The sequence below is a fragment of the Canariomyces notabilis genome (assembly GCF_033297395.1).
Source record: "Canariomyces notabilis strain CBS 508.74 unplaced genomic scaffold N656scaffold_22, whole genome shotgun sequence".
In the NCBI taxonomy this organism is placed as follows: domain Eukaryota; kingdom Fungi; phylum Ascomycota; class Sordariomycetes; order Sordariales; family Chaetomiaceae; genus Canariomyces; species Canariomyces notabilis.
In genome coordinates, this window is record NW_027041844.1 from 130,083 (window position 1) to 152,522 (window position 22,440).

The window sequence follows — 22,440 nt, forward strand, 5'->3', positions numbered from 1 at the left end:
ATCCTGTCACCGGGCTTCATTGGCAAAGGAACTACAGACCGAAACCGAGACGGGGATGGTTGAGATCATGGCACGCCAGAACCCCCAACCGACCCCCAACCCTTTACCCCGGTCTCACCTCAAATTTACGTACTTCAGGCTGCATGATTGGGTACTCTGCGGGGATAAGCCCTGCCCGGGTTGAACGACCACGGCACGGCCGGCAGGGCGATCAGTCTCGATCCGACGAGCAACGAACAATCCGTCAGCCACCTGCAAGCCCGGCCAACCCCCACAAGGGGAACAAAACAAGCTTTCCCAGGATCTGGGGATTCTGTCGGTGCAACTACCGATCACTCATCCGACCGAGGCTGACCTGGACTTGATTGCGCAGGAGGTTCGAAATGCTATGTTTTGAACCCTTTTGTTGGTAGTAGTTTTGCCCTTTTGATGTTTGATCATGGTAAATATCAACAAACTCGTCAATCAAGCGCCGTGTAAAGCGAGAAGCCACGCTTTCCGAATAGGTATTCCCCTTTTGCTCCCTCCAAACACCGATAACCCGATAAAAGAAGTTCAATCCGCATTTTTGCGCCGAGGTTTCCGAGGGTAGCGGTTCTACACACAACGACCCCTACTCCACCGCCGCTTATTACGGGTCGTCGGCTTTCCATCGATTTGACGCGCCCAGGTAAGATACGTGCGCCTGGTTCGGAGTTGACACAGACAAAATAGCCCCGAGACCGAGATGCCCAACTGTTTGCAACATTGCAACAGGGAGAGCCGATCATGCCTTCCCCTTTTCCACTGCCAACCAGGAAAGAGCAAGAGACGTGATCACCGACTTTCCATGCCACAAGCTCCCGTCAATGACTTTGGCAAAGTCTTAGTAGGTTGACTTGGCCGAGCTTGAGGATGACTCGGTAGATGAAATAGATGACGCCGAGCCGGTCCGGGTGGCCTTTTGCCTTTCACTGCAAAAGGAAAGTCAGCACCAAGGGTATTCCAGAAGAGCTAAGAAGTTTGCTGTCTTACTGAGTGGCCCGGTCGAGGATGGTACATTGCCACTTGGCGTTGCCTGCTTTTATCTGGAACTTGAGGCCCTTTTGCTCGATAGCGGCCCGGAGGCGAGCGTCTTCGGCTGCGGAAGGCATTGCGCAAGGTGGTGTGTGGGAACTCTTGAAGTGAGTGGGAGAATTGACTGTCGGAGAGCCTTGTTGCTTCTTGAGGTCAACAAAGATACAGTCAGATTCGAGAAATAACGGGAGGGGAATGGTGGCAGTGGTGAGAAGAAAATCTGGCTAGCGACAGCAGGAAGGTGGGAAGGAGAGAGTTATATAGACCGGGCTCGCGGGATGGCTTACACGAGTCTCCGACTCTCCGCCCACGCCCGACGCCCGCGGACCTAACGAGGAACGCCGTTTCTGGAAAGGAAGGCCGGGTGTGGGCCAGCAAAAAGGTAAGTACATACAGTAGGTAGCATGTACTAGTCCATCTGGCAGTCTGTGTGCCCTAATTGAGGGAATGAGCCATTTGCGAGCCGCGCTTACACGCAACCCCGGTATCCTTGTATTGGGCGTTGCACAGATCGGAGCACCTCACCCCAAAACTTCCAGCCAGTTGCGTTCGCGTCAATCCAATACCCTACCTGTATCGTATTCAACTTACTACTGTAAAATGTACCGGACCTCATCATCAATCTGTGTACGCTTAAATCTGGTGTGGTGGGTGGGCGGAATGTTGGGTCGGGGCTGCAGCCGGCTCTGACAGCAGCCGGCCTAGCTCGAAAGATAATGAAGCGGATTATTCCAACTTATTACATAGCAAACGGCCGTATAACACCGTATATCGCCGTATAACAGCGTTTCCCCAGACAAGACTGCTCGGGTTGCGGGTACCTGGAATCCTGGATCGAAGACCTCCAGTTTCGGTTTACTAGCCCTAACCGGCGGGTTTTCCAAAACGGGAAAGCCTGCAGGGCGGAGAAGACTCCGCAGAACGAGTCGAATCACTGTGGAAGTTTGCTGTTAATTCAGGTAGTGAGACTCTTTGTAGTTTGGACACCCACGCTGTAAGCCAAAAGCGCGGTGCTGGCTGTCAGTTCAGAGAGAGTCCCCCAGGGACGTTGCGTACCGGTACATCTTGGTAAACATCTGGGGCCGACGGAAGAAGCGCGGGTGGCCAAGGTCGGGTCGCTCCAAGTTTCGGACCGATAATTTCTAGATGTCATGTCCAGCTCCGGTGAGCAGCCGAAGGTCGAATGTGGCACTCACGCTCCTTCTCCATCAAAACGCAGAGCAGTCTCCTGACGCTCCTTCTCTCCCTAACGGCCCCAACGGTTGCATGGTGGCACGGGCGTTGCCATCCAATTCGCTATGGAGCTTGGCATTCGGTGGGCAAACTGAACAACGTGCCGTCACTCCCCCGTCGCTTTCCATGCAAAGCGAGCCCGGTCAATGCAAGTCGTTGCAGGTCGTTGCAGGATCGACGGGCTAGAGAAATATTGTACGTGGTGTGCGGCATAACGAGTGACAACAGATAGATGAGTGATTTTTTTCCATTTGCCCTCGTTGCACAGGAGGGCCATCTCACGCCACGTTTGCCCCGGCGGTTGGGTTGCTGGTACTCCCTATAAGCCCAGTCTTGTGTGTGTGCGTGATAGATTTCCCAATCTGATGTTGGCCCCAGAATATCATGTTTTTCTGCCTTTCCCCAGATGCCAAATGTTAAGCCGCTTTCGTTTTAGCGGGGCCTCTTTTCTTGGCCGCGCTCGCCGAACGTGGGAATTCCATCCAATAATCGAAGCCCTGGATTCTCAGTTGGGTAAGTGGTGGTGAGATGCCCTTCAAAGCCCGGTCGTCGCTCTCCTCGAATTTTGGGCACCCCCCTTCCAGCTTCCCTCGCAATCCCATTCGATTCGAACCGCGCACTACAACCCGAATTCAGGCCCTGCGTGCATGTTGCAATGATGCCGTCCTTGTGCAGCACACGGCAGAGCCATTCTCTTGGCACGGCAGGTCTGGCTACATGCGGAATCTCTGCGCGAAGCTGCGGCGGGAAAAAACGATACCTACCCGATGTATCAAGCCGCGGGCATTCGGCCTAGATTCCAAGTTGTCCTCTTACCTACATACCTTACCTACATACACGTCAGCTTCTTTCCAAGTGGGAAGACCTGTGGTGAAGCGAAGCCACTGCCCAAGAACGGCACGCACATACCTTGTCCTTACCATACCACAGAAGACGTGTAACCCAGGTATCCTCGAGGTATCACTTTTCCCCGAGGTCCATGCCGTGTCTTGAACACTCGCAACGCCATTCACTTTACCCAGACTATCCTATCTTGTGCCATGTGCTAGCCGGGCCCTCAGGCCACCAACTCCCAAGACCTCTGTGATCAACGCGGAGCTCGCCATCTTTGGCATCGGCAAATATGTTCACCTTCATCCCGGATTTCGAGCAATTGCCTGCCATGGATTTGGCAATCTGCAGATGGTGTTATTGGTTATGGGCTCTGGAACCTCGCATGCGACATGCCCCTGAGATCGGTGCGCTCAATTTTGCGTTATCCCGCGGCGGAATCAGGGTCTCTTCCGTCCTACTGGATATGTTGGGTAGGAGAGAAAGGTGGTGGACATCCCATTCGGCCTTCAAAATAACATACCCAGGCTCCCGTGCATGGGCATGATTCAATGCTTCTACGCCGTTTCGATTGCCCGCGTTCTAACCGCCCTAGGCACGATGCCCGTATGTATTCACTACTGTATGTACAGTACCCCTCTCCGGCACGGGCTTTCTGCTAGGTTCTAGGCCAAGGATTGCTTAATTCCTCTCCGCCCTCACCCAAGCCATATTCACCCTCCAAGACGCGGTTGTCGCGGCTCGAATATGGCTGACATGGAAAAGTCGATATTGTCCCCATGTAATAGGTCAGCTGGATGCCCGTTGAGCCTATCAAAGTCGCCGGCGCAATTCGATCCTGTAGTCGATATTATCGACATGTGGTGGTAACCGGGCCGCCCTCCCTTGGCGGGTTGGTGCTACTGCCGCACGAATGCCGCGAGACAAATCCGGGGAATAGGGTTCAAAGAAACCCAAAGAACATCAGACAGATACCTTCTTGATTGAGCCAGGATGCTGTTGGCAGCGTCATGCAACTCCAGTGCATAGTCGGATTTCCCCTCCGTTGACCATGAAGATCAGCCAGGTTCAATGCCACTGACGGACCAAGGGGTTCAAGACCAGGCACCTGGCACGATTGTAATGCTGGGTCAAGCTCCCGACTCCATCATCTGAGGAAATCGATGCAAGGTACAGGTATACAAGATGAGGGTTGTGCTCAGAACCCAGTAGATCTGTCTATTGTTGGTGTTCGTCAAGCAGGCTAATGCAAAGCATCCCTCTAGCCTACAGTTATGCCGCTTGAGCAAACGTAGCAAGCCTAGCCGGATATGACCTCAACTCTTACACGCTCATCTGTCACAGGCCGCTGGTGCTTTAACTACCTGCTTCTTGCAGCAACCGCCATACACATGCAAGGCTTGGCTGTCACCTCCATGTAGATCGGTATTGATGGAATCGGCAGCTGAAGAGCTGTCGTGATCTGATGCGTCCGACTACCTATTATGGGCTCCGAAGGTTGGCTTGGATGCACAAAAAGGCTTTTTCTTGTGCTTGGCGAATTTGAAGACTGGCGGCTTAGGTACTTGTACACAGCCGATATTCACTGATACCTCAGCCCCCAACCGGCATGAGAGCCAAGACGGCGGGTTTTAGACATTTGTGACAGGTACCGGACAAATATTTCGCAGAACATATTGTCTTTGTACGACCTCGAGCGGTGTTCGAGCACGAGCGCGCAGGAAGCTTGGGCAGCAGCGGGAAGCTCAGGGCGCACTGCCATCTGGGACTAGGAAAGTCATTGCAATCGTCATCGTTACCCAACAGCCAACACGCTATCGAAGGTTGGCTGCAATACTAGTACAACCTAAGGTATAACATGGTATCATAGCTTCTCGATGATAGCGGCCGCAAAATCGTTCGTCTTCGCCTTCCCGCCCAAGTCGCCAGTCAAAGCCTTGCCCTCTGCCAGGGTGGCGAAAGCAGCCTTCTCGATCCGGTCCGCATACTCGCCTAGGCCCATATGTCTCAGCATCATCATGGAGCTGAGCAGGAGGGCGGTAGGGTTGGCAAGGCCCTTGCCGGCGATGTCGGGAGCAGAGCCGTGAACGGCCTCGAAGATGGAGCATTCGTCGCCAATGTTTCCAGAGGGCGTCAGACCCAAGCCACCAATCAGACCAGCGCACATGTCAGACAGAATGTCGCCGTAGAGGTTGGGCATGACGAGAACCTTGTCGTTGTACGGGGTCGGGTCCGTCGTCATCTTCAAGCAGGTGTTGTCGAGCAGCTCGGCGTCGAACTCGATGTCTGGGAACTCCTTGGCAACCTGACGACCCACGTTGAGGAACAGGCCATCGCTCATCTTCATGATAGTCGCCTTGTGCACGACGCGCACCTTCTTGCGTCCAATGGCCCGGGCGTGCTGGAAGGCGAATCTCAGGACCCGCTCGCTAGCCTCACGAGTGATGAGCTTGATGCTCTGCACAACGCCATCTACCACCACGTGCTCAATGCCTGAGTACTCGCCCTCGGTGTTTTCGCGGATCAAAACCGTGTCGACGTTGTCATAAGGGGTCTTGTACCCGGCAACAGACCGGCAGGGACGGAGGTTTGCGAAGAGGTTGAACGTGCGACGGAGGGTGAGATTAAGAGAGACATGGCCCTTGCCAATTGGCGTCTATCGCTGCTGTCAGCAAGCAAGGCCAAGAAATCAAGGGAAGACCATCAAGGTAGGAAGTCACATACGGCGAGGGGCCCTTTGAGAGCAATCTTGTTCTTCCTGATGCTCTCAATGGCAGCGTCAGGAATTGCCGTCTTGCCGTCCTTGATAATGGGATCAACATTGATGGGTTCCCAGACAATGGGAGTCTATCGCGGGTTAGCATGCGGACGGTGCCGGGCGAACGGAAGCAACACATACCTTTGCGGCGGCAAAGATGTCCTTGACAGCGACGGCAATCTCGGGGCCAATGCCGTCACCCTCGATCAAGCTGACAGTGTAGCGGCCCTATGAGATATGTATTAGCTTCCCTGATTGTGTTCGTGTCCGCTGCAGTTGTGTTGCGTTTGAGTGATTTTCGAGCGAAATGTCTGGCGCAAGTTGGAAGCACTGCATACCTGCGCATCTTTCTGGCCATTGAATTTAGCGACAGACTCTTGCGACGAGTATAGTCTCCGGTTCTGCCAGATGAACGGGTGTCAGCAAACGTTGTATCGATTTCGAAGTTATCGTCGCACCTGCAGTGAGATAGTATCGACGGCGCGGGGAGCTGCGCGCCAGCATTGCCGCTGCATGGGAGCAGTGATCTGTCGAAGGGCTAACATGGTTATGAATATCTGCCGAAGAAAACCTCCTAGAAACGTCTATATGCTCTCGACAAAGGCACAGCAGTATTGTCGATATGCCGCCGCCGGATATGTACAGAAACTGTCGGATGGAGATTCACGCGCAGATAAAAACTGCAATCGATTGCACTGCAACCAACCGCAACTGATGCAAGTTTTGGCTCGGGAAAACCGAGTGGGCCGTGCGCCAACGACAGGGATCTCGGTCGGTACTAGCGAAAACCGAGATGCTAAAGAGGGCCATTACGTCGATGAAAATCTAGCCTGTGCTTCACCGCCTTGAAAGGACGGCAGAATCATCTTCATCCACACCGACTAAGAAGTCGGCCCAGCCCACCCCATCTGTGGGGTTCAAAACGCGCCAAACCCTTTACAGATCCGAATCCCCACTTCCCACGAGCTGTCCCCCACACTACCCCCTGCCTGGCTGACATCCTTCCATTATCGTTTGAGAGAAGGGACCTTGGCAATGCAAATGGAAGCAGCGGACTGAGCAGAGAGCGTATCGTCATCCTAGTTCACCAACCCTGGCAGCTGCCTAAGCTACACCATGGCCGACGTGGAGCGAAACGTCCTCGATTTCTATCAAATATCCAGTCTCAATTTTGCCCAATGGCCGGCGGAGAAAAACAATGACAGCGACGCATCCGAGGAAGAGACGACTAAGAAGAAGGCGAACAGGAGGAAATCGAGGTATCAGGCTCTGGAAAGAGCCGTGAGCACCAGGAGCAGCATTGTCCCGGGCTCCGAGAACTCTGGGAGCGGTGTAGGCAACCTGGTGCAGAAGGACGAACCCGATCCTCTGGGCACGACCGACAGCGTCGTGCGTACGCTCAAACATCTGGGTGTCCCGCTGCAGGATGACTTGAAGCTTCGTGAGTCTGTCAGAGAATATCGGGTGCTCTGGCTGGCGGCTTGATTTCGCAATTAACACGTGGCCGTGACCAGGAAACCGGTTCCTCCTCTCCTCAACCACCTTCTCGCCGGCGCTGTTCCTGTCGCAAATGCATGCCACGGCCGACACGCAATCCCTGATAAACGGTCTTGAGGTGCTCTCCCAGTCCATCGACCAAAAGTCCGCATCTCTCAAAGTCCTTGTCGAATCCAATTTCGAGCGCTTCGTGCGCGCAAAGGCCACCATCGACAATGTCTACAAGGAAATGAAATATCGTGGCGCGGATCCCACTCCTCCACGTGCCAGGGGCCACTCTCGCCATGCCAGCAGGAATAGTTTTCGATCTGGCAGCGGGCCTGTTGCCATTGCCAGTCCGCTTTCGCCCGCGACGGACCCGCGCAAGAAGAATGCGCTCATAAAGGAGAGCGAATACGGTGTCTTGGGTGTAAAGGCACCGCTGCTTGACGTGTCAGCGAAAGCCGAGGAGGTTTGGGGGCCTGCGCTAGGCGGACGGGAGAAAGAGGAACAGCTCAAAGAAGTAGCATCCTCTCTCGATCAGTACAAGGAATATGTCGAGACGAGCGTCGCAATCGCCGATAGCATCAAGCGTAAGGACCACGAGACCCTAGTTGAGGAGTACACCAAAGCGAGAAGATTTGCCGATGAAGCCAAACAGCTCGCCCAGGAGGTTGCATCCTCGCAGCCAACCGAGGACCAGTTGCGCCGTATCCTCCTGGCGGCGCGCATGTGGCATGATGTTGAGGAGCAGATCCAGGTTTTCAAGCGCGACGTATGGCGAAGGCTAATCTCTCCTTTCAACATGACAAAAACTGAGGCGCCGGGCCAACCCGAGGATGAACGGCACATGGAACTGATCACCCTTCTGCTGGAATTGGGTGTCGAAGATAACCCCATTTGGGTTTGGCTGTTGAGTCGATACGATTACCTGAAGAGCAAAATCCAGTCCACAGCTGAGCGATCCAAGGTCGAGATTGAAATCCTGCGTCGGCGCCTGGCGAATGCCGAGAAGCCGAGTCCCCAGACCATTGCATCTCATATGCGCACCCTTGGTCGGCAGTCTATGGAGACAAGGACCAAGACATTTGATTCTGCGGATGTGGTTGAACTCTGGGAAATGAATGTTGCCTTCATCAGCAACCTTCTTTCTCCTCAGGGCATCTTGGGCCAGGTGCTCGAATTCTGGCAGACTGTTCAAGGATTCATTGATGGAAAGACGCAGAGGAGTCTGCCAGTCGGCTACAACGGGGAGTCCAAGGAGCATCATCGGCTCTCCCAACAGGGGACCGTTGATCTCCAGAAAGGTACCGTTGAGTTGGTTAGCATGATCCGAGAGCATGTTCTCATGTTCTTTGCCGGACCCCCTCCCGAAGATATCTCGCTACTATTCTCTCCATTGCCGCTAACTCCAAGCACACCCGGTACTGCGTCAATCTCCGGCGCTCTTACACCAAGGGATCCTCGCTTTAACCTTGATCCAAGCAACCCGCCTCCGCCATCTCCAAAAAGAGGCGAGGCATGGGAGAAGTTTGCTTTCTGGCCCCCTTGGTCGAACTCTCTCAGCGGTGTGCATTACCTCTCCAAGATGCTGGCCCTTGTTGGTGCCGGCGCATCGGACATGGCTTCCATTTCCCCGGTTGGCCAAGGAGATGTGGCCGAGGTGGAACGGGTGAAGACCTTAGTTGGGGTTGCTCGAGAGCGATGCGTGACAGCGCTCTGCGCGGCCTGGAACCGGGATGCAGAAAACATCAAATATGTTGAGGACTGGAACCGTTCGCCGGACAGTAAGGACGTGACTAAGATGCCCACTAGCTTTGCGGCATTTGAGGGAGCGCTTCTCGGTGGGATGCAGAAGATCCTCTACATTTCTGAAGCCATGTCGAAACCGGGAGCGGGGGATATTGTCCTCCCTCCGCCGACAAAGTTGCTGCAGATGGTGCGCAGCCAATATGTGACAACACTCTACAAGGCCCTCAGCGGAATGGTGGAGAACGCTGAGCGGTTTCCCAAGAAGTCGGACGACGACTGGACCGTGGACACCGACGGCTATGTGCTCGTGAATGCACCGGCAGACGCGCGCCTTTCCGTGTCTGCGGTTGGCGGGCCCACCATTGATGCCACCGATAGAGTAAGCCTTTCCCAGGCCTTGCCCATAATCTGCTTACACTAACCGACACACGCACAACAGAACATCCGCATGCTCTTGACCCTCAGCAACCTGCAAGCCCTCCGCTCGACCGTAGTCCCCAGCCTTAACACCCAGTTCGAGAACGCCTTCTCGGTCAAGCTCACCGAGGAGACCAAGACCATCCGTGACGTCCTCGGTCAGATCGACGCCCGCCTTTTCCAGTCGTACACGCGCCCCTCAATCGAGAACCTCCGCCGCATCATCCGTGCCGGCGTCTCGGCGCCCGACTGGGTGCCGCCGCCGGGGTCCAAGCCGCGCGAGGTGCGGCCGTACGTCTACGAGGCCCTGCTCGGCCTTGTGCTGGTGCACACGCAGGTGTCGACGACGGCCGCGTCGCTGACGACGCAGGTGCTCTCGTACCTACTCGAGCAAGCTTCGCGGGAGCTGCTCGAGGCCTTCAAGACGCGGGCCCGCTACAACCTCGAGGCACTCATGCAGGCCACGCTCGACGTCGAGTTTGTCGCCCAGACGCTGAGCCACTACACGACGGACCGCGCGTCGGAGCTGCAGAGCGCCATCTACCAAGAGCTCGACGGCCGCACCGACAACGACGCGCGCGCCCGCCTGCAGGCCGAGCTGCCCGAGATGCGCGCCGTGCTTAAGCGCCTGCGCGAGGCCAGCAAGACCGAGTTTGCCTGCTTCCGCAAGCCCAAGAGGGCCGCCGGCGGCGCCGGCTCTGCCGGCTCGCAGGCCGCGCTGGACAGGAGGGATACAGTGGGCAGTGACCGGGAGAGGTGAGCGTGTGGTTGGTCCTCGGGGAGTAAATTATTTGTGTTGTTTTCCTGCCAATGCATGCAGAGAGATCCTTCTGTCTGTACAGTTACATGGATACCACTTTACGTCACGCAACAGTGGTGCTGTAGTTCTTTCCCCGGGCCCCAACAAGCAGAAGAGTGACCGATTCTGTATTCTCGTCTATCAAACCCGTGAAAACGCTAACAATGGGGTATTTCTCCCCAACATTCCAACCGTCCGAGACACCGATGTGACAGCTGTTTCGTTCTATTTCCCTTAATCCTGAGCAAGAAGCAACCAGATGTTTCTTTTTTAGGGCCTTCCCAATCGCTACATTATACCATTAGTTTCACGGCCATGACCACTCGACTCCTCCAAGACGCCGGCGAAAAATCTCATAATCGTACATGGCGTAGTCAGTCATGGGCTCTTCTTGTGAGCCATCCATCGCTAAGCGAAAATGGAGGGAATGGAAAATAAATTCCCGAAAATCAAAGATAGTAAGTAGAACCCGAAGGGTGACACACTCCCTTAGGCGGAGGCGCGTGTCTGAAGGAGCATCTAAGTCCCATGCGGGATAAAACGGCAAGCAGGCTCTAGCTAGTCGGAGCTGGGAAGGAGGAGGGTCGAGCAGAAAAGGAGCTCAAACGACCGTGAATCGGTGGGTGAAAAGGCGGGGCGCTCCTGCTTGGCCTTGACATGGGCGACTAGGATTTCCGGTTAGCTATTTCCAGCCTTGGGTGAAAGAGAAGAGGCAATGAATGGCCAGGGTTCTACTCACAGTCGAGGTTTATAGCCTCAAAATACTCGCGCATCTCCGGGTTTTGTTCCTCCGTGATCAGCTTCCCGTCTGCCTCGCGGCGCGCCGTGCGCGGGAGGGCCTTGCGGATGCCCAGGAGCATGTGCAACAGGTTGGCAATGACGTAGCCTTGCTGCGCGAAGCTCACGGGCTCCTTCTCGAGCGGCCAGAGGTGGCGCAGGTTTTCTTGCTCCCACGCCTTGAAGGCCCAGCTGGACTTCTCGACACAGTTGAGCAGGATCAGGACGGCGAAATACATGTTGAAATCGATCTTAACCTTGCTGTCTTGCAGAACCCGCTGCATACCGGTGAGAAGGGCTTTGCTCGTAGCAGCGGCCTTCCTCTCGGCCGAGGCAGCGAGCTGAAGACAGATGGTGTTGAAGAGCTCACCGTCCGTGTCTTCTTTGATGGCCCTGGCCGGGGCGTCGTCAGCCCAGGTTTTGGCGTTGATCGTCCACTGCCGCTCACGGTCTAGGATCTCGACAAGTCCCCACAGCTCAAGCGATTTTTTCAGCAGCTCATCATTCGTCTTGCCAGCCACATCGACAGCGGTTTGCAGTGTGACCTGCATGAAGTGAGAGGGCTCCCGTCTGATCAGCTCCGGTAGCACCTCACGCATATACGTCTCAACTCTCGCAGCCACGTCTTGGCCGTCGTTATCTAGCATAACGATGGGGTAAGTTGATGGTCTATCATCCGTGATGGTGCAATCGACCGGCTTCCCCTCGGCGTCCCGGTCCGGATCGCGCTGTAGGACTTGGAGCTGGAGGCGGAATCCGCATTCTGGGAAGTGGCAGGCCTCGACCAGGACGCCATGGTTGCCGAGAGTCATGGCTTGTTTGAGCGAGTTGACCCTAGCTTGCGCCAGGACGATTTGCACTCCAGCCGAGTATAGATCGAGCTGCTCAGAGAACTTGGTGCGGACGCAGCCCGAGCGCCAGACCCGGGGAGACAGGACCTTTCGACAAGTATCACAGGGGGAGCCCTGCGAACAGGTTTTCCTAAGCACTCGGCAGCGAATGCAGGCGCCTATCTTCCGGACCTCCTGGACCTCCTTTCTCCTAACCGCATTGAAACGCGCACGTGAATGGCGGGACTTGGCACCATTCGGGCCGGCCGGCTCTAAGCGGTAGCCGCCTTTAGCAAGAGGGGTAGTAGGCGCGATAGGCGCAGCGGGCCCATTGTTTGGTACATTTGCCTGGAAGGTGTCGGTTGCGTAGGTCATTTCTCCCCAAGGCTGAGGGGCATTGGTAGTCGGTATCGCGGAAGGTTCTTCTGTGACGCCCATATCGGCTACGGGGAGATTGTTCGTTGCGGCAGCCGCAGCAGCTGCGGCAGTAGCTGTAGCAGCGTCGGCGGCTGCAGCGGCTTCCTCGCCAAGTATTTCCGGGTCAAGGTACTCGGGGTGGAGGCGGGCCGTGGCGGCGGCAGCCATGGAAATATTGGCAGAGTCTGTGCTGCCGATGTTGGAATCCTCGGCGCGCAATATCTCTTGCAGACGTTCTTCAGCGGTGAGGCCTCTGGCCCCATCTGGCGATAATGGCTCGGCTAGATACAGTCAGCTGACCCAATGCTCTTCCATGTCTCGCTGGTTCTTGCACATGCCCTTGATTCCCTTCGGAGTCGCGCCGTCCTGGCTCATTGCCTGATTCTCGAGACTATAGTTCTCTTGCTGTTCGGAGCGGTCGCTAGGCTGCGACGCGGCTGGCACGGTGGCAGGAGGCACTGCATCATTGGGCTGGCCGCGATCGTCGTTCTTTTCGTTTAGATCGATCTGTCGGGATACTTCCGCAAGGACTCCGAGGGCCGTCCAGTCTCGCTGTATCATGGGCAAGTCGACTGGTGAGCCATTGGCCTGATCGCGAGCCCGGGCCTGGGCCTGGGCCTGGGCCTGCTGGGTCTGCTGCAACCTCTGAGAAGCATGGCTCATGCCCGACAGAGTCAACAGAGCGTTGACTCGCTCAGCCTCGCTGATGGCGGGACATTTCTTGGTGAGATGGCTCGTCAAGCTATCGAGGCGGCCGCGTGGGAAGTGCTCTCCGCATCTAAAGGGCATTGCAACGAGCACCGGTTAGTTAAAGAATTGACCGTCTTTACGACACCAACGTAAAGACCTTGATGATTATAACAAAACAAAGGGGGAAAAAGCGGTGGCTCACGATCTGCACGTGTGGGGATAGCGATTGCTCTGGTCTTGCAGCTTCGGGCCCCTCTCGAAATACTGCAGAATGAGCGCATTCGGTCTTCTCCCCATTTTTGCGATCAGGATGCGGTGTGGCGCATCGACGGGGTGAATGCTGTATTTGTTGCGGTGAGGTCGTCGCCGGTTGCTGGAGAGGGGTCCTGGTGATGTGAAAATACTGCCGGCTTAAAAAGTTGGCGGTCAATCCTGTTGCTGCCAGGGCCCTTGCTGATTGCCTAACTGTGAGAAATGTCATGTCACGTCACGTGGCCGGGGCTGGTAAAATTACAGTTATTACTCTTATAGAGTCCCGTCTATAGTCTATACCCGGTATTGTGTGCGAAGTACTTCGTACTCCGTACAGAGTACCTACTCTGTAACGTATCCATACCATATTTCAGGGTGCTGCAATCCGGATCGAATACGGATCCCTACTCACTCATCCAGTGACGTGAGTATCCGGGTGGAACTCCATACGCTGTTGTAATTTCCTGACTGTACTCAATACATACAATACAGCTTATATCCAACATTACACTGTACAGCACTGTACATAATAATCATCCATATGTTCCTTCCAATACTGTTAGATTCCGTCCTTCCCAGGATTTCGGGAATCAGGCCCACAGGTCCTACGTTATGACTCTTGACATCAACACTACCAAGCCTTTGACCCGCATCTGGATAACGTTATTACACGTACTGTAGCTGCAGTTCGTTGGGGCACGCGACATTGTCCAGCTGCCCACTACACACCGTCAGAATCGCTGTCCAGGCTCCAGCCCTGACCAGAAGTTCGTCTGTTACACAACACTTGTCAATGCAGAGCTAGGCGTCGCTCGAATCGCTAGTGCGGCTTTATCGTCCGCCGACCTACTAGAGACAGCTCCGGGCTTCTGCTGCAGAATCGCATCCGCTACGATGGGCTAAGGACCCGAACGCTCACCCAGCACGGCCCGGCAACGTGGATGTATTTTATACAACTACGACAACAGCCCCGTCAAGCCCGCCGAAGCTCCTGTCTGCCGTGGACGGTGACGCAACGTCTTGAATGCTACTTCGGTGTTCACCTTGGCAGCGCTTGATTCCCCTTCCAAACCTCCTGGCACAGGAGTACCGGAGTACATGACCCACATACGGTATCCGTATAATGTCGGCAATGCTTCTCCTACACCAGACGGGCACTGTCAAGATTGGGGAGGTGGTGCGCTATACCGTGACATACCGACCTTCGGCAGACCACATCCTCCCGTCGCCCGAGTTTCTGTATCTGCGCATCAAGAACACATGCGCCATCGCCCTCCGCGCCGCCTTTGTCCACGGCCCATACACGCTCTCTGTTGCCGCCTACCCGTCGACATTCAACCCGAACGAGAAGTTTGAGAACCCCCGGCGCTATGGCGTGCCCGAGTTCGAACCCATGCTCAAGGCCGGCGCCGTGTGGAACTGTCACTTAATAGTGCCCGACAACATCCGCCAGACGGCAGGCGAGGGGAGCAGCCAGCATGGCCAGTTTGGGAACGGGCCGGAACACGATGGGGAAACCGTGTCCTGGATTATCGAGGTTACCTCGCAAGTCATCTTCTCAACATCGGCCTCAGTACACTATGAGATCTTGCTCGCGCGTGACGAAAAGTCGCTGAACCTCGGTTCCGTGATACCCGTCGTTCGAGGGCAGGTGCAAGCTCCCCAGCCCGGACACGTTAGCGATTACCAGCAGAGTATTGGTGCAGTCAAGAACCACCCGGCGCAGCCGAGAGGCGTCTTTTCCAGGGCCATCCATCTCAAAGTGGAAGACACGGCCGCGCTATGGAATACCCCACAGCTGCCAGGCTGGGACGACCTGGGGTGGCTCAGGGCTAGAAGTGGCGAGGGCGCCGACGCTCCGGTCGAGCCTGTCATGGGCAGCGGCAGGCCCGAGGAGTCAAGAAAGAAGAAGCAGAAGCAAAAAAAGGTTCATTTGGTGGTGCTTACACATGGCTTGCACAGCAACCTTGGCGCTGATATGCTTTTTCTCAAAGAAAGTATCGATGCTGGAGTGAAAAAGGCAAAGGCCGATGCGAAAAAGCGCAAGGCCAAGGAGCGCGCTGCTAAGAAAGGTCAGATGTCTCAAAACGACAGTCTCTCTACCAGTTCAGCTGCCACGCCGGATACCGGAACGGGGCGAGAAGTTGGCGATGAGAACAGCAGCCGACAAGCGGATGATAACGGAGCAGAAAACAGCTCGGATGACGATGATGAAGAGGTAATTGTGCGTGGCTTCCCTGGAAACGCCACCAAGACCGAGAGAGGCATCAAGTATCTGGGCAAGCGTCTGGCCCGATTTGTCCTGTCCATGACCTACCCAGATCAGCCGTGCTTGCCCACGGCGAAAGCAGCTTCAGAAGCCATCGCCCACACGCTAAAGACGGCTGCGCAGAAGAAGGCTGCCGAAGAGGCGCACAAAGAGGCGCATAAACATAGCTCTGTCCTCCATGCCGCGTCACCAGGAGGTGGAGGTGATAGGTTGTACAAATTTACCAAGATCAGCTTTATTGGGCACTCGCTCGGCGGCTTGGTACAAACATATGCTGTTGCCTACATCCAGAAGCACTCGCCACGCTTCTTCGACCTCATTGAACCGATAAACTTCGTTGCCATGGCCTCGCCATTTCTGGGTTTGAACCACGAAAACCCCCTCTACGTAAAGTTCGCTCTCGACTTTGGGCTGGTAGGCAGGACAGGCCAAGATCTCGGCCTGACCTGGAGAGCGCCAACTCTTGCTCGCAACGGATGGAGCGCTCTCATGAGCAATCTCGGAGAAAGCGCCCATAAGCGTGTGTATGGGGAGCCGCAACCAGAATCCAAGCCGCTGCTGAGAATCCTACCGACCGGTCCAGCCCATATAGCGCTTAAGAAGTTCCGTAACAGGACTGTATATTCCAACGTGGTCAACGACGGCATTGTGCCACTCCGGACAAGCTGTCTCCTTTTCCTTGACTGGCAAGGCCTAGGGCGAGTAGAAAAGGCCCGACGGGAGGCAGGCCTTGTGGAAACCGTCGTGGGGTTCGGCTGGGCAGAACTGACGGGGGCAACTGTCACGACCCCTAGGCTCGCTCCCTGGTCGCCAGTGGAGAGGGAAGAGGCGGATGGTACGGGCAAGTCAACGCCCAACGCTGAGGACGCACACGCGGTACCTCAGCCACCGACCAATGCCATACTGGAAGACGACACGCAGAGCCTTAGGTCAATGACCAGCCCCTACCAAGAATCGCCTCGGCCTGCCGAGCTGGAGAATCTCCAGAGCTCAACAACCACCACCGCAAATCCGTTTTTCGGCTTCTTCAACTTATTCCGCAGCGAGTCCCCCAAACCGCCACCTACCCAATCTCCCAAACAGACCAAGATATACAAGAGGAGCCAAACCCTGAAACTTGAAGGCGAGGCCGGTCCCGATTCTGCAACATCTTCTCAATCCGGGGTGACCGCCCTTGCGGATGAAGCAGAGAATATGTCAGCACCTCCCAGGACATCCATCTTTGAGTCAGCTGGCGACCTCCTCAATCCCAAACTACCCTCCGTGGAATACCTCATCGATCCGTCCAAGCGTCCCCGGACCATCTTCCACGACCGCGTCTACCATCCCTCGGACATCCCTCCACCGCCACTCAAGGAACGGTCTTCTTCGAGTCCCCTGGCCCTGCGGCGCTTGTCATACCAGCGCACCCCGCCAACTAACGCATCAACTCTCAATACAGCAGCGGCGGCCTCCAGCGAAGGCCACTCACCAAAACCGTCTCCAACCCCCTCCATCAACCGTAACGAGTCCGCTCTATCCCAGCAATCCCAATCTCCACCCTCCCAGCCGACCCAGACCAAAGGATCGACCAGCGACGGGTCAACAGTCCACACCCTCCCGACCTCGGAGCCAGAGGCCGAGCCGGAGACACAACAGGCGGGAATAGTCGACAGCTCGCAGATGCGCGTCGAGGAGAAGATTGCGCGCGCCTACCACCGCGGCCTGTCCTGGCGCAAGGTCCTCGTCAAGCTGGAGCCGGACGCGCACAACAATATCGTGGTCCGCCGCATGTTTGCCAACGCCTTTGGCTGGCCCGTGGTGCACCACCTAGTCGAGGCGCACTTTAGCGACGCGGCCACGGCTCGGACCAGGGACGAGGACGAGGTCGGCAACGTTGAGCGGGCTAAAAGCCTCGGCGAGCGCCCCGACGAGACGGGAGGCGAGACCAGACATGTTGAGGGCGACGGGCATCATGATAATAATAACAAAAAGGTAAAGGAGGAGCGGCAGCCCGATCGGGAGGGAGAAAGGCGTCAGGATGATGATGAAGGAGCCGAGGCGGGCGACACCCTCGGCGAACTGCCCCGCAGTCCTCCACGCCATCAGACTCCGTCCCTCGATAGCACGGCAAATATGGCTTCGTCGGGGGGCACACCACGGCCGTCCTTGGTTCGGCTCGATTCGGTCACGTGGAGTGACAGAGACTGGATGGATAGTGGAGATGAGAGTGATGATGGCGGCAGTGGGAGGAGTGGGGGGAGGACCTTGAGGAGGGAGGGAGGACCGGAGGGGAGCACGAGTGGTGGTGACGGTGGTTCTGCTGCTGGTCTTGGGATTCTGGGCGGCGCGAGCGGGGAGCGCAGCTTGAGCCCCCTGTCGTGGAACTGGGCTGAGAAGATTGTGGGCAAGGGCGCTACCGCTCGGCCGAGGTCTTCGGGCAGTGGGAAGAAATAGTAGGTGTTTCTAGGGGTTTGATACGTGGGGGATGGGAAAACAGCGGGTTTGGGGTGATGTTTTTCATTCCAGGAGGAGCGTCTGGCTTTGGACTAGGTACGATAGAGCGGGATAGAGAAGTACAGTACACGTATAGGGAATCTGAATATCAGGGGGTCTTAGTGAAGACTGTCAGTCGTCTTCCTGCTGCTAGAGGTTTCTTCAGCTGCGCCCTTGGTAGCAATGGGCTGACCTGTTGATAGAGAACGTTTCCCATGCCTTTTCAATATCCTACAAGGGCGTGTGGCTCAGTTGGTAGAGCGTTCGCTTAGCATACTTCAGTGTATGCGAAAGGTCCTGGGTTCGATTCCCAGCTCGTCCATAGCTTTATTTTTCTCCAGCACTGCATTGTTTAATTTTGCCCAGCCATCCTCTCGTGCCTTTGCAGATCCCAGAACTCAGTGTCAATACCCTGGAGGAAGCCGACCACGCGATGGTGGTGTGCCTGACAGTGGGGGTTGCCAGGAGTAGTCAGAAGGAGGAATCGCTTGCGGAAGCGATGCGGAAAATCCGGGTTACGTCAAGAGCTTTCCCGCGTGGGGTGTGATCCGAGTGTGTCTTTTCATTTCGAAAGTATCCGAGCTACCCGATACCACATACTGACTGACTGACCTGCCACCACCTCACTGGCAGTGACACACGAAGGGCTGCATACCGGTGCCCGGGCCGCTGCACTCCTACATCGGTGTGCTGCAGCGCATCTGGGGATCGGTAGGGAGTCCAATATGGTGTTCTACATGTTGACCGCCACTTGGGTTGTGCAGGTGTCGTGGACGCTGTGCTGTCAGCAGGGCCTGTTTTCCTGCCCTCGGCGAGCTCAATCAGACCCTCGGTGGTGCCTCGCTGCCAATTGATTGCGGGAGACCTGCTTGAGCGTTCAATTTGCTCTCGGTCAAGCCTGAGCTGTTCGTGGTCTTACTTCAGCGTAAAGTGTAACTTTCAATGTAATGTAGGAGAACGAAGAGGTGGGGTAAGAGGCCCGAGGTACCTGAGTTAGCGGCGCGTTCCCCAATGCGGACTTCTCCGGGTCCGGCGATTTTCTGCTTTGAGCACTGTGTGAAGCTGCTTGGTGCGTGGTGTACTGTACGGCCCCGCTCATGTCCTCTCACTCCTTCCTTCGGATTTCTTACGCCTTTTCCTAGATTCTATTTCCTTCTTCTCACTTTTTCTTTCCCCTTCTTCCTCCCTTTCCAGCTCTTCTAGTCAATCGCCTACATTTGCTCGGGAACTTTCCCGGCTGGAGTCCGAGGCACCACGGTGCACAGGTGTAGAGGCTGTAGAACTCGCTTCGTTGCCCCGCGAAGGGAGTGCGGATGTTGAGCTGCCCCCAGATTGTTTAACTCAAGTATGGCACCCTGCCTCTCTGCTGTGTCTTCTTTCCGTTGTTGCTTTCTGTGTGCATAGAGGTGTCGCTCTTTGTTTCCACAGCCCCTTGCGCACGCGGCTTTCTATATAATTAGCTCCCTCCATATTCTCCGCCCCCTCGTCCAAGAGCCAAGTGGCAGCGAGGACAGGCGCCAGCACCAAACGACAGCAGCACGAGGCTAATTGTGTAGCTTACCTCTCCCTCGCCCCTGGTCGTTGCAGTTCCCGTTCTAGTGTACGCCATTCCGCCAGACAAACCACTCCGCTACAATGCATATCCGCGAGATCCTGGCTGAGGCCGAGAGGACGGGCGAGCCGTCCTTCTCGTTCGAATACTTCCCTCCCAAGACGGCTCAGGGTGTACAGAACCTCTACGAGCGTATGGAGCGCATGTACAACTTCGGCCCCAAGTTTATCGACATCACATGGGGTGCTGGCGGCCGCATCGCCGAGCTGACGTGCGAGATGGTGGTCCAGGCCCAGACATACCTTGGGCTTGAGGCATGCATGCACCTCACCTGCACCGACATGGGCGAGGAGAAGGTCAACGATGCCCTGCGGAGGGCATATAAAGCCGGTTGCACGAATATCTTGGCCCTCCGAGGTGACCCCCCGCGCGAGAAGGAGAAATGGGAGGCTACTGAGGGCGGCTTCCGGTTCGCGCGCGACCTGGTGGCCCATATCCGCAAGACATACGGCAACCACTTCGACATTGGCGTTGCTGGCTACCCCGAGGGCTGCGACGACAATACAGACGAGGATTTGCTGTTGGATCACTTGAAGGAGAAGGTTGACATGGGCGCGTCCTTCATCGTCACCCAGATGTTCTACGACGCCGATAACTTCATTCGATGGGTCGAGAAAGTCAGGGCTCGCGGCATTACCGTACCCATTGTGCCGGGGATTATGCCCATCGCCACCTACGCTAGTTTCCTGCGCCGTGCGAACCACATGAAGTGCAAGATTCCCGAAGACTGGCTCGCCAAGCTTGAGTCGGTCAAGAACGACGACGTAGCCGTCCGGGAGATTGGAAAGACGCTTGTCGCTGACATGTGTCGCAAGATCCTAGCCGCCGGAATCCGTCATCTGCACTTCTACACAATGAATTTAGCACAGGCTACCAGAATGGTCCTAGAGGAGCTGGACTGGATGCCGTCACCGCACCGGCCATTGAAGCAAGCACTCCCTTGGAAGCAATCACTGGGCTTCGGCCGTCGTGGCGAGGATGTCCGACCTATTTTCTGGCGCAACAGGAACAAGTCGTACATCGCGCGCACCCAGGACTGGGATGAATTCCCCAACGGCCGTTGGGGCGATTCGAGGTCTCCTGCTTTCGGCGAACTGGATGCTTATGGTATTGGCCTGACCGGCACCAACGAACAGAACCGCAAGAAGTGGGGCGAGCCGGCATGTATCAAGGATATTGCCAACCTCTTTATTCGGTACCTGAACAAGGAGATTGATTACCTCCCTTGGAGCGAGGCCCCCGTGGCTGAGGAGGCGGACCTTATCAAAAGTGAATTGATCGATCTCAACAGCCGTGGCTTGATCACAGTGAACTCACAACCTGCTGTCAACGGCGCCAAGTCGACGGACCCTGTCCATGGTTGGGGCCCTGCAAAGGGCTACGTCTATCAGAAGGCATACCTCGAGTTCTTTGTTTCGCCCGAGCTGTTCCCTGAGGTCAAGCGGCGCATTGAGCACCACCCTGATATGACTTACCACGCCGTGACCAAATCCGGCAATTTCGAGACAAACGCGCAGTCGGAGGCGCCCAATGCCGTGACATGGGGTGTCTTCCCTGGCAAGGAAATCGTCCAGCCCACAATCGTCGAAAGAATCAGCTTCCTCGCTTGGAAAGATGAGGCATTCCAGTTAGGCTCGGAGTGGGCCCGCTGTTACGAGGCAGGCAGCCCAAGCCGTCTGATCCTGGAGCAGATCATGAACACCTGGTACTTGGTCAATATCGGTAAGATGGCCCTGACACATTCCCGGCGTCAGTTGCAGCACTAACAAACACGCAGTGAACAACGATTTCCACCAGGGACACACCATCTTCGATCTCCTGAAGGGCCTAGAGGTCCAGGACCTGGACAAAGTTCCGGAAATTCAAGGCAATGGGACTAAAGATGCTCCGAATGGGGCTCCCGCTGACGGTGTTTATACCAACGGCATCGAGGCTTCAACATAATGCCTCTCTCGACAGATGCATTTTTCAACACTACCGCATGACCGTAATACGTTTCAACCTCCCAACGTGCGCTCAAAGCACGCTAATATCCACCTATCCATCAGCAGGCCTGGAGTGGAGTGGGGGACCGGACCTAAAAAACGCGCATTGTAACGAGACGACACATTCAACAATCGGCATTTGATTTAACATACAAGGAGCATGCATCTGGAAGGCGTTTCTTGAGTTGGGGGCGCCCGGGTGAGCAAAATGTGCGCATGAATTTGGATGGGCATTTCCAAAGGGGTTCGGTCTGTTTTTTTCAACAAAAAGGGAAGGCAAGGCAGGCCGGCGTGCTAGGATAGGATGGATGGATCATTAAATCACTGGTAGATGGGCTTACACATGAAAGCTGAGCTGGTGGCTTGAGTAAATAGAGAGGGGATGGGGAGACACATCATGGCCGGACGTTCAACTCGGCTTTCTATGCATGCAGGCACCACCAATATCTCAACGATACCCGGGGGAAAGATAGGGCGTGGTTTAGGTTTTGGCTATGAAACCTTGAATTTACACTTTGCTCTTGCTGTGTTCTTGAGTTGCCTTAACGACGTACAATGCTTGAAGGTATCATCATGCAGGACTGATCCCATCTCCTAAACAACCCCTGAGCGAATATATCTTGAACTCCAAACCAGAGAAAGACATCCTTTCTGTCGTATTTGCCTTCCTCGAGCCGTAAGCTAGCTTGAGGCTAGGTAAGGCTCCTGAGCTTACCGTGCCTTAACCCGATCTTGTTAACCCACAATTGGAGCAAACACATAATTACTACCAAAACCGTCCCAGAACATAGCCAAAAAAAGACAAAGCACC

General features: G+C 55.6%; 6 protein-coding genes and 1 non-coding gene across 7 annotated transcripts; 4 read left to right on the forward strand and 3 right to left on the reverse strand.

The window, feature by feature from the left end:
• Positions 1-865: 865 nt before the first annotated feature.
• On the reverse strand, positions 866-1,133 carry N656DRAFT_800462 (uncharacterized protein; the record flags this gene model as incomplete). The annotated part of the gene is made up of 2 exons (XM_064818014.1): positions 866-953; positions 1,015-1,133. The coding sequence occupies 2 exons, from the start codon at positions 1,131-1,133 to the stop codon at positions 866-868; spliced, it is 207 nt and encodes a 68-aa protein (XP_064667452.1).
• A 3,851-nt stretch (positions 1,134-4,984) lies between these two features.
• On the reverse strand, positions 4,985-6,423 carry N656DRAFT_714960 (uncharacterized protein; the record flags this gene model as incomplete). The annotated part of the gene is made up of 5 exons (XM_064812016.1): positions 4,985-5,776; positions 5,845-5,967; positions 6,020-6,106; positions 6,217-6,279; positions 6,337-6,423. The coding sequence occupies 5 exons, from the start codon at positions 6,421-6,423 to the stop codon at positions 4,985-4,987; spliced, it is 1,152 nt and encodes a 383-aa protein (XP_064667453.1).
• A 448-nt stretch (positions 6,424-6,871) lies between these two features.
• Positions 6,872-10,624, forward strand: N656DRAFT_736753 (uncharacterized protein). Its single transcript, XM_064812731.1, has 3 exons — positions 6,872-7,319; positions 7,393-9,485; positions 9,546-10,624. The coding sequence occupies exons 1-3, from the start codon at positions 6,995-6,997 to the stop codon at positions 10,281-10,283; spliced, it is 3,156 nt and encodes a 1,051-aa protein (XP_064667454.1). The 5' UTR covers positions 6,872-6,994; the 3' UTR covers positions 10,284-10,624.
• N656DRAFT_307321 (uncharacterized protein) lies at positions 10,610-13,461 on the reverse strand. Its single transcript, XM_064809187.1, has 4 exons — positions 13,239-13,461; positions 12,685-13,124; positions 11,062-12,627; positions 10,610-10,987 (listed from the first exon to the last, which is right to left on the reverse strand). The coding sequence occupies exons 1-4, from the start codon at positions 13,331-13,333 to the stop codon at positions 10,881-10,883; spliced, it is 2,208 nt and encodes a 735-aa protein (XP_064667455.1). The 5' UTR covers positions 13,334-13,461; the 3' UTR covers positions 10,610-10,880.
• A 950-nt stretch (positions 13,462-14,411) lies between these two features.
• N656DRAFT_800466 (DUF676-domain-containing protein) lies at positions 14,412-17,993 on the forward strand (the record flags this gene model as incomplete). The annotated part of the gene is made up of 1 exon (XM_064818015.1): positions 14,412-17,993. One exon carries the CDS (start codon positions 14,412-14,414, stop codon positions 17,991-17,993), a length of 3,582 nt encoding a protein of 1,193 aa, XP_064667456.1.
• A 276-nt stretch (positions 17,994-18,269) lies between these two features.
• Positions 18,270-18,354, forward strand: N656DRAFT_t113. Its single transcript has one exon. It is a non-coding gene; the product is annotated as a tRNA-Ala (tRNA).
• A 1,313-nt stretch (positions 18,355-19,667) lies between these two features.
• N656DRAFT_770589 (methylenetetrahydrofolate reduct) lies at positions 19,668-21,588 on the forward strand (the record flags this gene model as incomplete). The annotated part of the gene is made up of 2 exons (XM_064813787.1): positions 19,668-21,366; positions 21,422-21,588. 2 exons carry the CDS (start codon positions 19,668-19,670, stop codon positions 21,586-21,588), a joined length of 1,866 nt encoding a protein of 621 aa, XP_064667457.1.
• Positions 21,589-22,440: the final 852 nt, after the last annotated feature.

Coding starts and splice junctions, on each gene's coding strand:
- N656DRAFT_736753 (XM_064812731.1), top strand. CDS start 6,995: ATGGCCGACGTGGAGCGAAACGTCCTCGATTTCTATCAAATATCCAGT. Junction 7,320..7,392: donor GCAGGATGACTTGAAGCTTC/GTGAGTCTGTCA, acceptor GGCCGTGACCAG/GAAACCGGTTCCTCCTCTCC. Junction 9,486..9,545: donor CCATTGATGCCACCGATAGA/GTAAGCCTTTCC, acceptor CACGCACAACAG/AACATCCGCATGCTCTTGAC.
- N656DRAFT_307321 (XM_064809187.1), bottom strand. CDS start 13,333: ATGGGGAGAAGACCGAATGCGCTCATTCTGCAGTATTTCGAGAGGGGC. Junction 13,125..13,238: donor TATCCCCACACGTGCAGATC/GTGAGCCACCGC, acceptor AATGCCCTTTAG/ATGCGGAGAGCACTTCCCAC. Junction 12,628..12,684: donor GACTCCGAAGGGAATCAAGG/GCATGTGCAAGA, acceptor GACTGTATCTAG/CCGAGCCATTATCGCCAGAT.